The 16,740-nt window shown below is 40.5% G+C and overlaps 1 protein-coding gene across 2 annotated transcripts in view; it reads right to left on the reverse strand.

Annotated features, from left to right (window-relative positions):
* Nucleotides 1–8,107: 8,107 nt before the first annotated feature.
* Nucleotides 8,108–16,740, reverse strand: part of GOSR1 (golgi SNAP receptor complex member 1) — a 35,226-nt gene continuing 26,593 nt past the window's right edge. For both annotated transcript variants that reach the window (XM_006184969.3, XM_006184968.2), the window contains exons 8-9: nt 14,474–14,556; nt 8,108–12,126 (exon numbers count right to left, since the gene is read on the reverse strand). In XM_006184969.3, coding sequence (XP_006185031.1) covers nt 12,002–12,126; nt 14,474–14,556 — 208 coding nt within the window. In that variant the 3' untranslated portion in view covers nt 8,108–12,001. The remainder of the gene's footprint in view (nt 12,127–14,473; nt 14,557–16,740) is intronic.

The following is a 16,740-nucleotide window of genomic DNA, read 5'->3' on the forward strand; positions in this document are numbered from 1 at the left end:
GTTCTAGGTCCAAGGTGAGGTTCCTCTTTCTCCAGGAAACAAATATTGCAACCCAAAGCAAGATGCTGTTCGCCTGATGTGAATATAATATTGTTTAGCTACATAATGTGCTTCTGGGCATTAAAAGCTCAGCCCTGAAAGGGCTCCTTTAGGCAGTGTCTGCTGATTCTGTGGCTAAATGGCTGTCTGGGGAGGTGGATGCAGCTGTGGCGAAATGCTGATCTTTCAGCCTAATCACTGGGAGGGAGCAGGGGATATTGTTTCCTCCAGGCATCAGCATTTTTGTAACAGCTGCTTATGATTTTGGCAGAGCCCAGTGGGAAGTAGGGACTCCCTGAGAACAGCCTGTGGCCTGATAAGATTCAGCACCAAGGCCACCACCCTAGTGCAACTGGATTGAAACTTCTTGGGGTAGAACTGGAATATCTATATATCTATACCTATCTCTACCTCTCTCTTTCCCAGGTTGATTCTAATATGTGACAATGATTATGACTGACCATGGTAATGAATCAACAAATAGGTGGTGGAGTGTTCCAAAGAATAGACAGCACTGTGGACCATGAGACAGGGTTTTAAAAGGAACCTTTCAGGGGAGGTCATTTAGTTCCCTCGCCTCAGCCCTGCTTCCATAGAAACCATTCCCAGCCCGCTCTAAGTGGCTGCTCTCCCCACTTTGGCATCCTCCTTCTCGGGCTCCCTTCTTCCTATATCCACAACAAACAGCCTAGACTTTCCTCATGGCAAATTGGGAGAGCTCAACTGGGTCCAATTAAAAAACAAACAAACAAATACAGACACACACACACACAGAAACTAAGAAGCAGCAGACATAACAGTCGTCTGGGAGCTGGTAAACTGTTCTGCTTTCAAGGTTTTTAAAAAGAAAAATCAAGTGTTGCTCAGTTTATAATGGAATAAAAATGGGAAACCACTATATAGTTAAAAAATAGGGTTATATTTGTACAATTAAACAATCAGGAGTTGGGAGTCTGAATCATGAAATTCAATGCAGCCATTGCAAAGTATGCTGCATATGAAAATTTAATGACATGGGACGCCGAGTGTGCTGCATGACATGAAAAAACCTGGTCATAAAATAGTACGTAGTGTAGGATCCCAATTAAAATATATACGCAGGTGTTTAGATATTTAAAAAATAAAAGAGATTCCAAGTATTAACAGCTATTATCATAGAATGTTGGGGAAATGGGTAATTTTTGTTTTTATATTTGCTTCTTATTTCTATAATAAAGACACATTCATTTTGTCAGGGAAAAAAAGTAATTAAAAAAAAAGCTTAGATGCTGAACCAGTGAATTGGGATCTATAAAAATTTGCCATTTTCAACAGAGGGATGCAGAAAGTTTTCTGCAGAAATAAAATTTCACAGCACAATCAACGACATTCAAATATAGATCCTTCCCTGGAGTAACGAACTTTAAGTCCATGTTTCCTTGGATTTTAAATGTTAATCTGTTAGAACTCAGTGCAGCCCAGGAGATGGATTTTAGTTTATGTGAAATTTTTATGAACTAATTAGTGGGTTGGATCAAAGAGCAGCACAAGAATGGAGTCACAAAGAAGTCTTAGAAGACAAAGCATTTCTTGTTAATTCACCATTGCTTTCTTAAAAGGCCTTGAACTTGGATGAGGCACTTACCTATCCAGGGTTTACAAAACCACACCTATGAGCCTGAGTCACATCCCAAGGTGGGAAGTGGGGCAGGGAGCAGAAAGCAGGCTGTGAAAAAGGCAAATTTACCAAATCATTTACCACAGGCAGGCTGGGAGAGCCACTCTTGGGTTCTCTTTCCATAGGTCACCTTCTGCAGGGGAGAGGGAGGAAATTAAAAAGCTGGAACAGTATTCACTTAAATACAAAAACCAAGTCTGCTTGATGGGGTCTTAGAGGAGCCATGGCCCAGGTATCATCACCACCACTCGGGTACCACCGTAAATGATTAAATACGATGCAATGTAAAATGCTCAATGTCCCATTAATGGTTCAGCACTCCAATTTCCTACCAAAGTGGAGTTTCTGAAGTGCTCTTGGCTAAACAGAACAGTCTTCATCCATCCATCAAAAAACATGCTTTCAATACTGACCTTTTTCAAAGCAGCCTATTTTTCATTTTAAAAATATGAACAAAAAATGCAGTTTATGGAGGCTGAGAAATTAAGAGTCCCTCTCATCTCTGATCTCCAGTCTCCTCATTCTGTTTCCCAGAGGCAACTGCTCAGACCACCTTCTTGAATATCTTTCCCCAAATTCTACACATAAACAATCCATAAAAATGGGCAAGAGATTTGAACAGGCATTTCACCAAAAAAGATAGATAGGTGACAGATAAACACATGAAAGCTGCTCAACATCCTTAATTACTGGCGAAATGCAAATTAAAACCACAATCAGACATTACTGCCCATCTGCAAGAATGGCTGAAACTTGGAAAATTTGGTAAAAGGCTTATAACAAATGTTGGTGAGGATGTGGGTGAACTGGAACTCACAGGCTGGATTGTAAAATCCAGAAAATAACTTGATAATTTCTTAAAAAGTTAAACACACACTTGCCTACTGATCCAGTCATCCCACTTCTAGGCATCCACCTAAGAGAAAAGGAAATTTGTGTCCACACATAGACATGTGAATGAATGTTCACAGGACCTTTATTTTTAATGGCTCCAAACTGGGAACAACTCAAATGTCCAACAACAGAGAAGTGGATGAGCAAATTGTGGTCCATCCAATCAACAGAATACTATTCAGCATTAAAAAAAAGAATGGTCTATCGGTATTCAAACCAACATGGATAAATCTCAAAATAATCATGCTAAGTGAGAGAAGCCAGACTCATCCCCAAAGAGCGTGTATTCTGTGATGACACTTACATAAAACCTTAGAAAATGCAAACTAATTGATAGTGACAGAAACCAGAGCAGTGGTTGCTTGGGGATGAGGGGGTAGGAAGGGGTAGGAGGGATTTACAAAGGGGCACAAGAGAACTTTGGGGGATGATGGAAATGTTCACTATCTTGATTAGGATGATCAAATTGTTCACTTTAAATACATGGAGTTTATTATATGCCAATTATACCCAATAGGGCTTTTTTTTTTTTAAATCTGATGTGACACATGTGTATCATTTCCCCACTTAACATGCCCTGGAGATCATTCCATATCAGCACATAGCCAGTGACCTTTCTTTTTAACAGCTGAATAGTATTCTGCGATGTAGATTTACATAATCTATTTAGCCATCCTCCTTCTGATGGACATTTAGGTTACTTACCACCTTTCTTTTACAGTCAGTGCTGCTATGAACATCTTTATATATACATCTTTTTGCACCTGTAGGATGAATTCTTAGAACTGCAATTGCTTAGCCAAAGGTTTAACTGACGATTTTGAAAGATAGTATGAAAATGCCTCAATTCTCTCACTGGCTCAAGTCCTGCCTGCTCTGAAATGGAACGGATGGTCCCCACAGGGATTGAAGAAATTGCCCCGCAGCTTTCTGAGATCCACAAGGTGGGATTTCCTTGGCGATTATGCTATGTGCTGATAATGCAGTCCCGGTTTGCAATCACTCTCAGGTTCCAGGCTTTCTTTGGCAATAGGACTGTCTTGGAATAGTTGTGGGGAATTGAGCACCTCATACCGTGGTGCCTGAACCTAGGGAAAGGAAACTGAAGGGCTGGGCTGCTGTAAAGCAGTGAGGTGGCAGTTAACGGAGAGGCCACAGCATCTGATGACATTCATTTCCAGCATTACAGCCACTGCACTTAAATTCAGGGCAACCCGATGCTTCCATTTAACACTCTCTCTCTCTCTCCCTCTCTGTCTCTCTGTCTCGATACTTACTGAGCCCCTACTATGTTGATTGATAGGGGCTGTGGGAGCACAGAGGAAAACAGGAGGCCCAGAAGAGAGGCAGGTCAGAAAGTCTTTCCTCAGGAAAGCCCAACTGTTTTTTTTTTTCTTTTTTGAAAGTGAGGTGAAATTCACACACCATAAAATTAACCATTTTAAAGTGTACAATTCAGTGGCATTTAGTACATTTGCATCATTGTGCAACCACCTCTTCTATGTAGTTTCCAAACATCGTCACCCCAAAAGGAAACGCCATACCCATTAAGTTACTCCCCACAAGCAGGGTTTAAAAACAAGGAGGTAGCATTTCACAGGCAGGCTTGGAAAGGAGGTCATTGCAAAAGAGGAGTTTTACAGGGGCCTTGGGACATCGAGTCACTTGGGATGGTGCGAAGCATGTGTTGCGGGGGTGAAGTGATGGGATGAGGCAGGAAGGGAAGACAGGCGGGGCGGGGAAGAGCATCTGCCCCAGCTCTGTCCTGTCTGCAGCCTGAGTTCGTCCAGGGTGGGAAGGAGGAATTGGTTATGGGACCAAGGGCAAAGTACTCTGCATCCCTGGGGGCATAGTGTCAACTTTAATACAAATTTAGTTTGAATCAGGGTTTCTCAATGTTGGCACTGCTGATATTTTGGGGCCTGATAATTCTTTGGTGAGGTGGGGGCTGTCCTGTGCACTGTAACATTTTTTTAGCAGTGTCTCTGGCCTCTAACCACCACCAGTAGCATCCACCCTCCTCCACCCCACCCTAGTTAGGACAACCAAAGATGTCTCCAGACATTACCAAATATCCCCTGGGGGAGGGGCAAAGTCTCCCCCTGCTGAGACCACTGGAAGGACTCTGAGCCCATGCTCCACCAGTCTAAGGAGTGGGCAAGTCACCCGGTGCCGTGGGAGGCACCCCTCCCAGCTGCACGGAGACAACGCAACACAGGGCAGGACCACCTCTGAGAACTGGTCAAACACCAGCAAATGAGAGTTAAAACTTTGTGGCTTTTTTTTTTTTTCACTCCTTCCTCCATTTATTCAACAACCACTTAATGTCTACTATGTGCCAGGGAGGTTGAACCCCAGGTCCAGGGGCTCCTTGGCAAAGATTCCCTGTGCCCAAGGGTTACACAGCAGCAGAGTAACTGGTGGCTTCAAGGAGGACTACGTGGGCTCAGACGGCGAGCTTATCAGTGGGGTCTAGTGCGGATTAGAGTGCCTGCCCCAAATGCTCTGGACTGTGAAAGACTCTTGGGAGCTTTACGCAACACAAGAGACAAAGGGAGGGAGATTCAATTATGAGCAAGACTTTTTTTTTTTTTTTTTTTTTGCTAAGCCCAGTAGGATGGGGGCTCTGAGTCAGATTTAACTGAACTTAGAGAGTTCTGTGACAGTTTGTGCAAAGGTTCAAAAACATGACATAAATATGAACAGAAGACTGCCCTGGCTCTCCAGGGACTTGCAGCCTAATGGAAAACTCCCCCTGCCCCCACGTTATTTCTTGAGAACATCCTGAGGAATTTTGTACCTTTGTTATCTTTGACTTGATTTGATCTCTAGAACTGCATAAAGTTGCTAGAGTCCATTTTGCAGACAAGAAAACTGAACTTACAGTGGTTTAGCGACTTGCCCTTGGCCTAAAAATATCAGATCCAGTGCCAGAATACGGGACTTCTGACCCCAAGCCTGGTTCTTTCCACTGCACCAGGCGGCACTGCTGATTCACGAAGGATGAGGAAACTTTGGTAAGGCAAAGGGCAGCAGATGGCTCTCAGTACTCTGATCTCTTGGGCTTGTTTCCTTATCTGTAAAAGGAGAATACTGCCTCACCAAGTGAACAGGATTTTGTCTGTATGTGTGATGTATGTATGCATGCATGATGTACGAAGCAAAGTGCTGGGTGTACATTCCATGTGTTAACAGGTTATAACACACAGGCATAGATAAAAGGAAGCTGCCAAATATTCCCGAACAGAGTGATGTGAGGTTGGAAGTTGTTCAGGAAGATAAACCAGGCAGGTGTGTGCAAAGCAGGTAGAGAGGGGTTAGACAGGAGGCAGGGCACCCAGCTCTGAGGGCGGCTGCTATGTGCAGTCCCATAATGAACCACAGGGCCTCAGCTTGGGGACCAGGCAACAGGGACGGGAAAGGGAAGTGGAGAGGATTGAGGACTGATTCCAGGGCAAAAAAGCACCAAATGGCATATTCTCAGCATGTTGTCCTTAATGAGAGGAGAACCGCTTAAAAAAAAAAAAGTGAATGACACATTGAGATAATGTGACACTTTGGGGGAAATAATTATGTTTAAACTATAGTTTTTTGGCATGGAGTTAAAGGCAGCTACTAACTATATTTGCCTGCTCTCCCTCAAGCTGTAAGCAATTTTATCAGTAAGACTAATTGAATGTTTGAGAATATCTAAAAGAAATGTACTAATTAAGAGAAAGTGTTTCCTAAGAGCTCTCTATCTCAAAGGAAGGAAAATGAGTATGACAGATCAGGGTAACAAATTAGAAGGCAATTTTACGAGGGTTTGGAGAGCATCTTCAGTAATCTCTGGGATTCCTCTCAGCAGAAAGCTGTAACAGACTTTCGGCACCTAATCTTTTTAGCTTTTAAGTGTCTTCAGAGAGTTAGTAATAAAGAGCTTTGCAAGCTGAACAGCTCTCTGCCGGGGTGGGAGATCTTAGCCGAGCGGAGCGGAAGCCATCAGGCTGAAGTGCAATCCTCTCTGTTCCAACTTGGCCAGCAAATCTGTTGTCTTCAGAAGGAGGAATAGATTTGTTTTTCTCCTGGCTTTTGCTTTAGAGAAACAAGAGGAAATGTCCTGACAGTAAATATCTTCGGTGAGATTCCCCCGTTTTTTCTTTCTTTTTTTTTTTTTTAAACTTCTAGGCGTCTCTGATAGCAGACAAAGCAAGGCATGTTGGGGCAGAGCCTCAGCTCCTTTCCCAAGGAAAGTCCAGGTTCAATAGGAGTTGGCAGCCTGTCAGTGGAAAGGAAATGTACCACGGTGTCGTTTGGGTGGCCCTGACTGAGGATCTGTGCTGAGGTGCCCTGTCAGGCTTGGCCTCTGCCATCTTTAGGAAGACCTCTGAGGTTCTAAAGTAGAAGGTATGAAGAAATGGGCAGGAAGTTTGGTCCAAATTAAAGCCACTAAAAAAGACTCGTCCTACAACTTCAGTGCATTAGTTCTTGTAAAGGAATAGTGATTGTAGTTAGCATTCTTTGAAAATAATCAAGCCACAGGGCTTTACATATTCTAAATGTGTCACCTTTAAAATCAGGCAAAATTGGTGGTTCTTCTATAGCTTCTTTCCTAATTATGCAGCGTGAGTTAAAATACATTTTGCAGAACTAGGATAATGTTTGGCATCAAAGAGCCCTCAAGATTCAAATCCTTGTTTAACGTTCACTGTTTTTGAGCAAATTAGTCCTCTGCTCGTTTATCTGTGAAAGGGGAGGCTACCTCTCTAAGTGCTGTTGGATTTTCTGTATGTCTATGTGGGGTGCACACATACAGGGAAGGACACAATAGGAAGCCACAAGACCCCAAGGAAGAGGTGACTTTAGAGGCTATGTGACTGGATGGGAGGGAAAAGCTGGGGTGGCCCACAAAGGAAGAACAGTAAGATCAGATAAGGATGGGGGGCTGGGGAGTCAGTACCAATGGGGACAGGGTTTCTTTTTGGGGTGATGAAAATGTTCTAAAGTTAGATAGTGGTGCTGGTTGCCCAACTAACATACTAAAACCCATCAGTATACTTTGAAAGGGTGAGTTTTGTGGTATGTGAATTATATCTCCATTATACTGTTATTTTCAAAGAAGGATGCAGAATACATGAGTGAGAACATTTGGGGACGTAATGGAAAATGAGGGATTTTCATATTCTCCAGGGTGGGAGGTGTGACAGTGGAAAATCAAGTCCTGATCTACAGGATAAAAATGTCCTTATTTAGGGAGGGTAAGAACCTGTTTTTCTGGCTAAATTCTACAATTTCACATTTCAGTCATACCTCCTGAAGTTTCATTTTGATAAGAGATTCTCCTTCACTCCTTGGACTAAAATTATTAGGGGAATATTCCTACGACGCTTTTTGAGTTATAGGTAATAGCTTTTCAGTACCTGCACTGTTTCACCCTGGGTTTTAGGACACCATGAAAAATACTTACCAGTATCAAAATTTCATAGTCACGATCCCAATCTGCCTCAATCCCAATACAAACAACCATAGACACACCACTCAGATTTCTAATTTATTATTAAATTACATAACAAAGCTTCTTCTATACAGTCAGAAAATGCACATTTAGATGAGAACAAAAATTATGTACAAATACAATAAACCTGGTTCCAAGAAGCCATTTTAAAAGCAAAAAATTAGAAAGTGCATTTGTAATTTTTAAAAATCTGTAATGGCATTTTTCATGAGGAAACATCTCCCATCATGGTAAAGTGTGACTGGAACTGATATCCCTCCTTCTCTAAGAGCTAACAGGATGGGAATGGATGCAAATACTTTGATACTAAGTGATAGTGCGGATACTTAGTACAGCACAAAGACAATGAGTAAGAGCCCTCAGGATGTGGCTCAGCTTTGCCTCAGCTTCTTATCCAATAAACATCCTTAAGAGTCACTTGTTCCTCATTTTCTTTTCCCCTATGAAACTTCCGGGTATGCAGGTTTATAAAGGAATACCAAGATTAGCTTACAAAGATCATGATGAAAAGTTCTGTATCTTTTTGGAGACCAGGCTAAACAACCCTTACCCCGAAAGGAGAATGGAACACAATCATTTTAACTCCCAGTAGAATCCATTTGCTCTTAAGTTACATTTGCCACCAAATTCAGTGTAACACTAGACATGGCCATCTATCCTCAATAGCTTAATACTGCAAGTTAGTAAACTCAGTCAATTTCCAGGAAATCATATCTGGCTAGTGATCAAACATGAGGTACCAGAAAACCAAAAAGGCTAGTCCAGTTCTTTAAAGTCCTTTTCATCAGTTGAGATTATTAACAATGAAACAGAAAATTAATGGTGGGATGCAGGTCCAAGGTGCCTCAATTCCATAGAGGCCAAAAGTCACTGCATCAAAAGGCTCAATAGGTACATTTTTCTATTCAGATGTTTTCAGCATCCAAAAGGAAAGAATGGTAAAATTGATATTATTTGGTTCCAGGTACAAAAAGTGCCCTCATGATGACTCCTCTCATCACCCATTTCCATTCTCAGGATTTTAGTCCTATGTCTGATCTGAGAGCTGGGCAGTATGGGGAAAGGCATCCTCTAAAAATTTGTGAATTCTGGTACAAAGGAGATTAATAATGAAGAAGAAAAGCCCTTTTCTAACACTAGAAAAATAAAGGGTGAGCAATGCAGGTTTAAAGGGATGCCTTCAGCATCATTAACAACAGTAAGAAGAGCACAGAGACAGCCAGGACAGAGCAAGGAAATCACTTCAGTATCTGGCCTTGAACTTGAGTAACAAATTAATTGAACATTTTAGACTAAAGTTACCAGCACACATTAAAACAAACTCTCAGAAGTAAACCTTTTGGAATTTTCTGCCCTTCTTGTTGCCATGGTTTTTTATACTTTAAAGTGAAATGGAAAATTCTGAGTGGTTATTTAAAAGACCCCAAAAGGAGTGATCCGTTCTATAAGAAAAATGGCTGAGAGAGTAACTTCCTCTAAGAGGCAACATTTGGGGCCAGGAATAGAAAATTCCTTGGACCTGGCTCTGACTGGCTCTCAGAAGCAACTTACTGTTGGCCCCTGAGCCAAGCAACTGGTTTGTAAGGGCAGCAAAAAAGTTGGAAAAAAACAAGAAAAAAAGAAGTTAAATGGCATAAAACTTTAAAGAGTTCAAATAAATTATCATGGGATCCAAACTGAGCCTCTACTTGTAAATGGCACATTTGTACTTCCTTACGCCAGGGCTTCCTTCCGCAAAAGAAGGGGATGGGAAGGAAAGGGCGAGTCCTGCCCTAGCCATCTGCATTCGGCCCTGGGTCACCTCACTCTGGGCTACAGCACTGGGAGGTTAGTCAGACCCACCTGACACCAATATCTGCACCACACTTTTTCAACTTCCTTGGAAGAACTATTTTCTTTATTTTCATTAAGAAAATAACCAATATAATTCTATTACTTCATTTAAGCATAACCCTAATGGAAAGGCTCATTGGTCATCAAAAGTATTTGCTCAGGTGCAGCAAAGCTAGATGAGCTGGGTCCTCATTTTACTCTCATATCATCAGCTTTAATGAATGCACCAAATAATCAGACCAGTAAAAAAGACTGGTAGTATAATTAAATAAATAACTTTATTTATGATACTTCAGATTTTATAAATGCCAACTATATAGCAACCAAATCCCATAAATTCTAGTTGAAGCACAATAACCGATCAAAACCCTTTGAAAAATCAAAGATAATAAAGTATCAGGGGAGAGAAGTTTGTTCTCCCAACAGAGAATTTAATAGATGAACTTACTTCTCTGATCTTTTAAGGTTCACACTGGGAAAGCTTAAACTTTCTTTTAAGGGCATCCCCAATCAACTAACTGATCAACCAACCCATATTTAGAAAAATAAAACCCCATAGTTTAAAAAATATATATCAAATGCTCTTCATACCCAGAACATAATAAAACTTTTGACACCAGAATGAAAAATCTCTCAGTTTCTGTACTAGACAGGGGTTAGTCTACTCCACCAGCCGTGTATCAAGTTCATCTGAACGTCACCGTCAATACACTGTGATGTAGTTAAGAACTACATCCTAATATCCTTTTACTCCCTGTGGCAGAGTCTCAAACCAAGACTAAAATACCATAGTAAATTCCAAAGGTGAAGAACAGCTTTCTTGCTTGATGAGGAGTGTAGATGTTAGAAGTCTCCAAACTGTGGCCGTTTAGACAGACAATACAGAAACTGAGAAATGGTTAAACTTGAAAAGAATTCTGGTGGGTGGTTTAAAATTTTGTCAATGTCCAGGGATGGTAATAGAAGACAGGTGCAGACAGAGACGGATTCTGTCATAAGCACCTTCAACAGTAAAACCATTCTCTGGATGTTTGGAAAAGCTTAACAGATTTGGAATGAATACAGAATTCCTGGTACATCAGAAGGTGGTTCTTAAACTTTTGCTCATAAGTTGTGGAACATTTATAAATGGAATTATCTGGATGGTGACCCCTCACTCAGTGTCTTTTTACATGTGGCTTGTTAAAGAGACCTCACTGAAAATCGAGCAGCCTCCTCACTCAGTTGTCTTCCTCACGTGTTAATCCTGACATGATGAGCAATAGTTGGGGGCACTGATAGACATGGCTTGTTGTCACGGCAGAACTGAGATTTCATTTCCTTGTAGTAGCAAATATTAATCCAATGAAAGAAATAAACAAAAACCCCTAAACAATGACTGACTTTGTAAAAAAAGCCTGTCATTCTTGATGTTTTTCCAGCAACGCAGTTAACCTCAGTATGTGCATGATTAAAAAAAAAAAAGAAAAAAAGTTTTGTAGTGCTTGTCCTGTTTCAGACAACCTCAACTGTGTTGAAGTTGGCCTGTCAGCATCTCAAACATTCTGTGAAAAATGTAATTTTTCTTGAATACCAAGAGAGTTGGAGACAAAGAGTAGAAATTTATATCACAGATTATTAAGAAATGACTTGTGATTTCTCATGATGAGTGTAACATAAAAGGACAAAAACTATGTTTATTCACAACCCCATCTGGTGGCTGAAAGGAGAGCAGTCTCTGGATAGAGAGAAACTTGGTTTTCTGAAGGGTAAGACCTGCCTTGTCATCAGCCTTCAACACTATCACTGAAGCACAGAAACTCTGCTTCTGATGGGCTTACTTACCTCTTGGTGAGACAAAAGCAACTGAAAACATTTTTTTAAAAAACTAAAAACAGAAGGAAATGTGTGTTAGAAAAGACAGCACAGAAAACCTGTGACTTCAGCTCAACCTGACTATGTCACAGAGTCCAGCACGATCAGTCTTGAATTAATCCTGCTGGTCAGGCTAATTATCAGGTCAGTCAACTTCTCCTTCCTATTTTTCCTTATTCCGGATCAGGGTGTGAAAGTGGTGGCTGTCAAGAGTCCCTGGAGATGTCCCATCAATGGAACGCATACAGCAGCAAGAGGATGGTACAGACACCAATAACTCCTCCCAGGATGAGGGAGTCTCGCCGCTTCCTAAGGTTGATCCGCTGGATCAGGCTGTTCACAGCAGGAAAACGATCTTTGGGAAGTCTTTATTAAGGTCATATTTGGAAGAAGCCTCTTAAGTGAAAAGTCACAAGAAACACAAAAATAGAGATCAGTGGAGTACAGGAATGATAAATAACAAAAAGAAACAGGGAAAGAAAATCACACTGAGGGCATTTTAGCAAACACACATGCCTACCACTTAAGGTCCCAAATTCAAGTCTCCCAGTACACTGCAGTACACAAGTAATAATAATGAAAAGAAAAAAAAATTGATAGAGAGAGAGGGAGAAGAAAGTAACAATGATGACAGCTGGCTGGTACCCAGGGACTATCGCCAGGCTTCAGGTCCGGCTGGGAGTCAGCGTGGTCAGGAACAGAGCAACCCTGCACAGACGGTGCAGCCAGCTACAACCATTACCACCACCCTGAGGTTCCTGCCTTTCCTTTTCTCCTCATCTCTCTCTCTCTTTTAACCCCTTCTCTCAGGAGACTGGGAAGTTTTGCCAGAGGGTTTTGAGGAGTACCCAGGCCCTCTTGGATTCAGGCAATTAGTGGGAACCAACTCTAGTGTCTGTATAATTAAGCACTGGTTAATTATTTAAAATTCTGAATTTACTTTGCAGCAGGAGGCAGGATATTGCTAAAAAAAAAAAAAAGTGGGTTCAACTGCTCTAGCTGTCCTATTTGAGAAACATAAAAAAAGGAAAGATAGGAAATGTTCAAATTTAGGGGTTTTACAGAGGTCACAGCCGTATTTTACTCAGTACTGCGAAGTATCTTCCTGTCTTACTTGTTTCTATGCTGTAGATCAAAGCACATGCCTGTGTGTCCTATAGTGTTCTGTATTTCTAGAGCTGGTTTCTGACCACACGCCTGCAGGTGCATCCTCTTTGTTAACAGAGGTAGTATATCAAGGTCAGGAAAAGCACCAACAAAACCACGCTGGATACGAGGGAGCCAGACCAATCCCAACTCCTGCTGAACCCTCACTGCATTTTCCTGTAATGAAATGACCCTCAGCAGGGACTGTACTGTGTATTTATATAATCTACATGTTGTATGTGTAGGCCCATGTTTTCTTCTAATCTTGAATTTTCCTGTGCATATTGAATAGAGCTTCACACACTGCAGGTTTTAATGTGTGTTTTGAATTAGTTAATGAAAAAGAGAGGACAATAAGCAGAAACAATTTTTAAAATGCAAAAGAAAAGAGGCATGAAGTCATGGGCAAAATCTGAGCCCCTGAATCCAGACATACCTTAAGTCGAACTCTACCCCTGAATTTTACAGATACATGAAGAGATTAATTCTCTCCTTTTCTCCCTTAAGTCAGCCTGAATTAGGTTTTTATTACTACCTCTCTGCGGAGTCCTGACTAACTTGTACCCATTTTATTTGATTTTTTAAAAAATATTTTTGGGGAACAATTGTAATTTGTGGTAATAATAATAAAATGAGGTAATGAATATAACAGTACTCTGTAAACTATCAAACCCTGAATAAAACAGAAATGATTTTGGATGTGCGGTTTTATACTTAGGGTGACAATGCAAGAACAAAATTCACAAAAAACTGTAGGATATTACAACACACTTCAGGATATTCTTTTCCTCAGGCAAATAAGGTATCAAACTAAAAGCGACCTGAAATTATCCAGGAACCAGAAGATACTCAACTTTTGAAAATCACAGGTCCTGTCCTCATTAGTAATTGGGAAGGAAACTTTTTTCTCTAAAAGGTTTGACTTCTCAGAGTAAACAAAATGTTTTAGCTTAGCAGGCTTATCAGTTTCTCTGCTGGGGTTCTCAGAAGTATTAGTAATACTAATTTAAATTGGGAAACTGAAGAATTAAGAAGGTAGAGGTCACAATAGACAAGCAGTGAATCTATCCTAGAGTTCAGCTTGTGTAGAACGAGTCACAGTGGAAATACTCTATCAGCAGTTACAACTCACCCACGCGTATAGTAGCTGTCCCTCCCCTTAGAAGCATCTGCCACTGACCTACTCTCCAAACTGAGAAGAAAAAGCTCGTAATTTATGTTTACATTAATATAGTATATACTATGGGGCTCTAATATGGATTCAAGAGCTTTTAAAATATAAAACAATTTTGTGAATAATTTGAAAAAACGCACTTCTAATTTTTTTCTAGATCTACTAATAGTAAACCTCTGGCGTGCAATCTTTTAGAAACGGCGCTAAACAGGATGGACTTTCACAAAGTAGGAGTGCCGGGTATATTCTTAATCTGTAATTACTGATGGCCTCTACTGAGACTGAAGCTGGCAACCTGCCCGGGGGGAGGGGGGAGGGAGAAGTGGTGACACAGATTTGTTCCCCCTAAAAGACACAGATTTCAAACTTTCAAAAAGGATACTGGCCAAAGTGTTCATTTTACTCTGAATTGACTTCAACATTCCTCTCTGTGAAGTCATATTTTCTTTTGTTGCCATAGCAATGCTGCAAGTGAGAAAAAGAGAAGCTCATTAAACTGACATTTAAGATTATCTTGCATGGATCCATCATATCTTTAAAAGTAAACAGAAAACTAAGGTGAGCAACATCACCTCTGAAAAGCACTGGGCAGGAACATGGAAAAACAATCACTTCCCAACTCATCTTCCCACTGTCCTTTTTCTGAATGACCCCTCCATCCCCACTGCTATCCTTTGATATCTTTCTGGACAAGGCAGTAAGCCATTTCCTGTGGTTTTTTTTTTTTTCCTTCAAAGTAACAAATGAAATAAGGCAACTAACAAATCACATATTATGAAAGCTTCTTAAAACAGTTTTAAAACGAGCCAGGTACTAAAATATCCTTAATCAGGAAAAACTCTGAGAGGGAAGTAGGGAATTACAAACATAAAAATACAACCAAAAGTGTAATATATTACAAAATACTCATATATAACCAGCCCTAAATTTATGAAAAGATTATGTTCCAAAATTCTATTTGAGAGCCAACCGAGCAGATTTTAGGACACACATGCACATTATGCTGGTTTCCAAGCCAGGTGACAAAGGTCACAGATTTCATTAAACAACTGAGAAAGAAAAGAAGTGACTTTTTCACTCTTTGTATAGTTTCTTCCATGTGACTACCTTGATGTGCTTTTTAAAGGAATCCCAGTTAATATCTTTTTGCTATCACTGCCAGGATTAACTTTCATTAGTCTTACCTCCTTGGATATTAGCATCCTAGAAGGCAGGGTCAGAATCCATTTTGATATGTAATACACAGGGGAGTGTTTTAGATACTGGCTTATAAAAAGTAATAAGAAATAAAATGTTCTTGAAGAATTATGAAAATATGTAAAACATTTTTCAAAAGAGGAACAGAAATGAAGAGATTCTGGGAAGATGGTGGTCAGAGCACAAATTCCTGACCTTATCTCTGGCCCAGTTTCCTCCATTGGAAGAACACAAGAACAAAGGCAGACTTGCTGGGGAGGGTCCATCTGAGTCCCAAGTTCTCTTGAGATCTCTAAGGAAGACAGCAAGGGAGGGCTACACTCTCTCAAGCAAGGGAAGAACCAGGGAACTAAGGGCAGGGAAGACTCTATTCTTCTTCAAGCCGGGGGCAAAGACCTACGTGTCACTGAGTCCTAAGGAGCCAAGACAATGGAGGACATGCATCTGCAGGTACAGGGGCTGCAGTGATTAACTGAACTGCTCCCAGTTCTTAAGCTGGGAGAGGACTGCTACACACAGCCAGAAAGACCTATAAGCAGACAGCTGACTACCAGCCAGTGTGACAATCAGCCGCTAAGAGGGTAAATTGCTGGGCCATCTACCACCACCTGGTATGTCACTGCTTTAGGGTCTCCAATAGCCTGGCCTACCAGAGAGCTAACTGAACACATTTTCGAGCAGGCAAGACCAGGTATCCTATTGGAGAAAAATGCTAGAGGGAGTACTCTGAGCAAATGACAGATAAATCAAAATTGAAATTTTGAGATTTGAGAGGGCAAAGAAGAGACAAAAGTGTGCAGGGAGATGTATTAAAAAACAAGTATTGTTTGGAATAGTATTAGACAAACAAAAAACACCCCTCCACCAAAACAAATAAACAAACACCTGGAAACGACACTGGAATGGTTTAGTAGATTATGGTATAACCACCATACTATAAAATAAAATTTGGTTATTAAAAGAATGAGTCAGTATTATTTCTATCAACCTGGAGGGATGTTTATGATATACTAAATGATTAAAGTCAGCCACAGAATGTGTAGAGTATGAGTCCTTTTCATTTGAAGAAACACTCAAATCATCTTTGTGCGTGCTTGTATGACAGTGAGAAAGATATACAACTGTCAGTTAATACAAGTTGTTTCAAGGGGCAGAATGGAGGGACACTGCCAGGAGATAAACCTTTTCTTTATACATTTTAGAATAACTTAAATTGTTACAATAGTAACATTATTACTTTGATAATATATAAATATCTAATAAAGAAAATTAGAGGAATTTCACCTGAATGATTAAGAAACGTTGGCACCAAATTTCCTACTGTTACTTAACTCAGTACCACTATCAGTCAAGTAATGACTTAAAGTTTTCTCAGGTTCTAGAAAATCTAAAGAATCTAAATCTAAAGAATCAAAGAGAACAAGTGTATCTGAAGACAGAATGAAAATGTGT

Source organism: Camelus ferus, chromosome 16 (assembly GCF_009834535.1).
Source record: "Camelus ferus isolate YT-003-E chromosome 16, BCGSAC_Cfer_1.0, whole genome shotgun sequence".
Taxonomy (NCBI): domain Eukaryota; kingdom Metazoa; phylum Chordata; class Mammalia; order Artiodactyla; family Camelidae; genus Camelus; species Camelus ferus.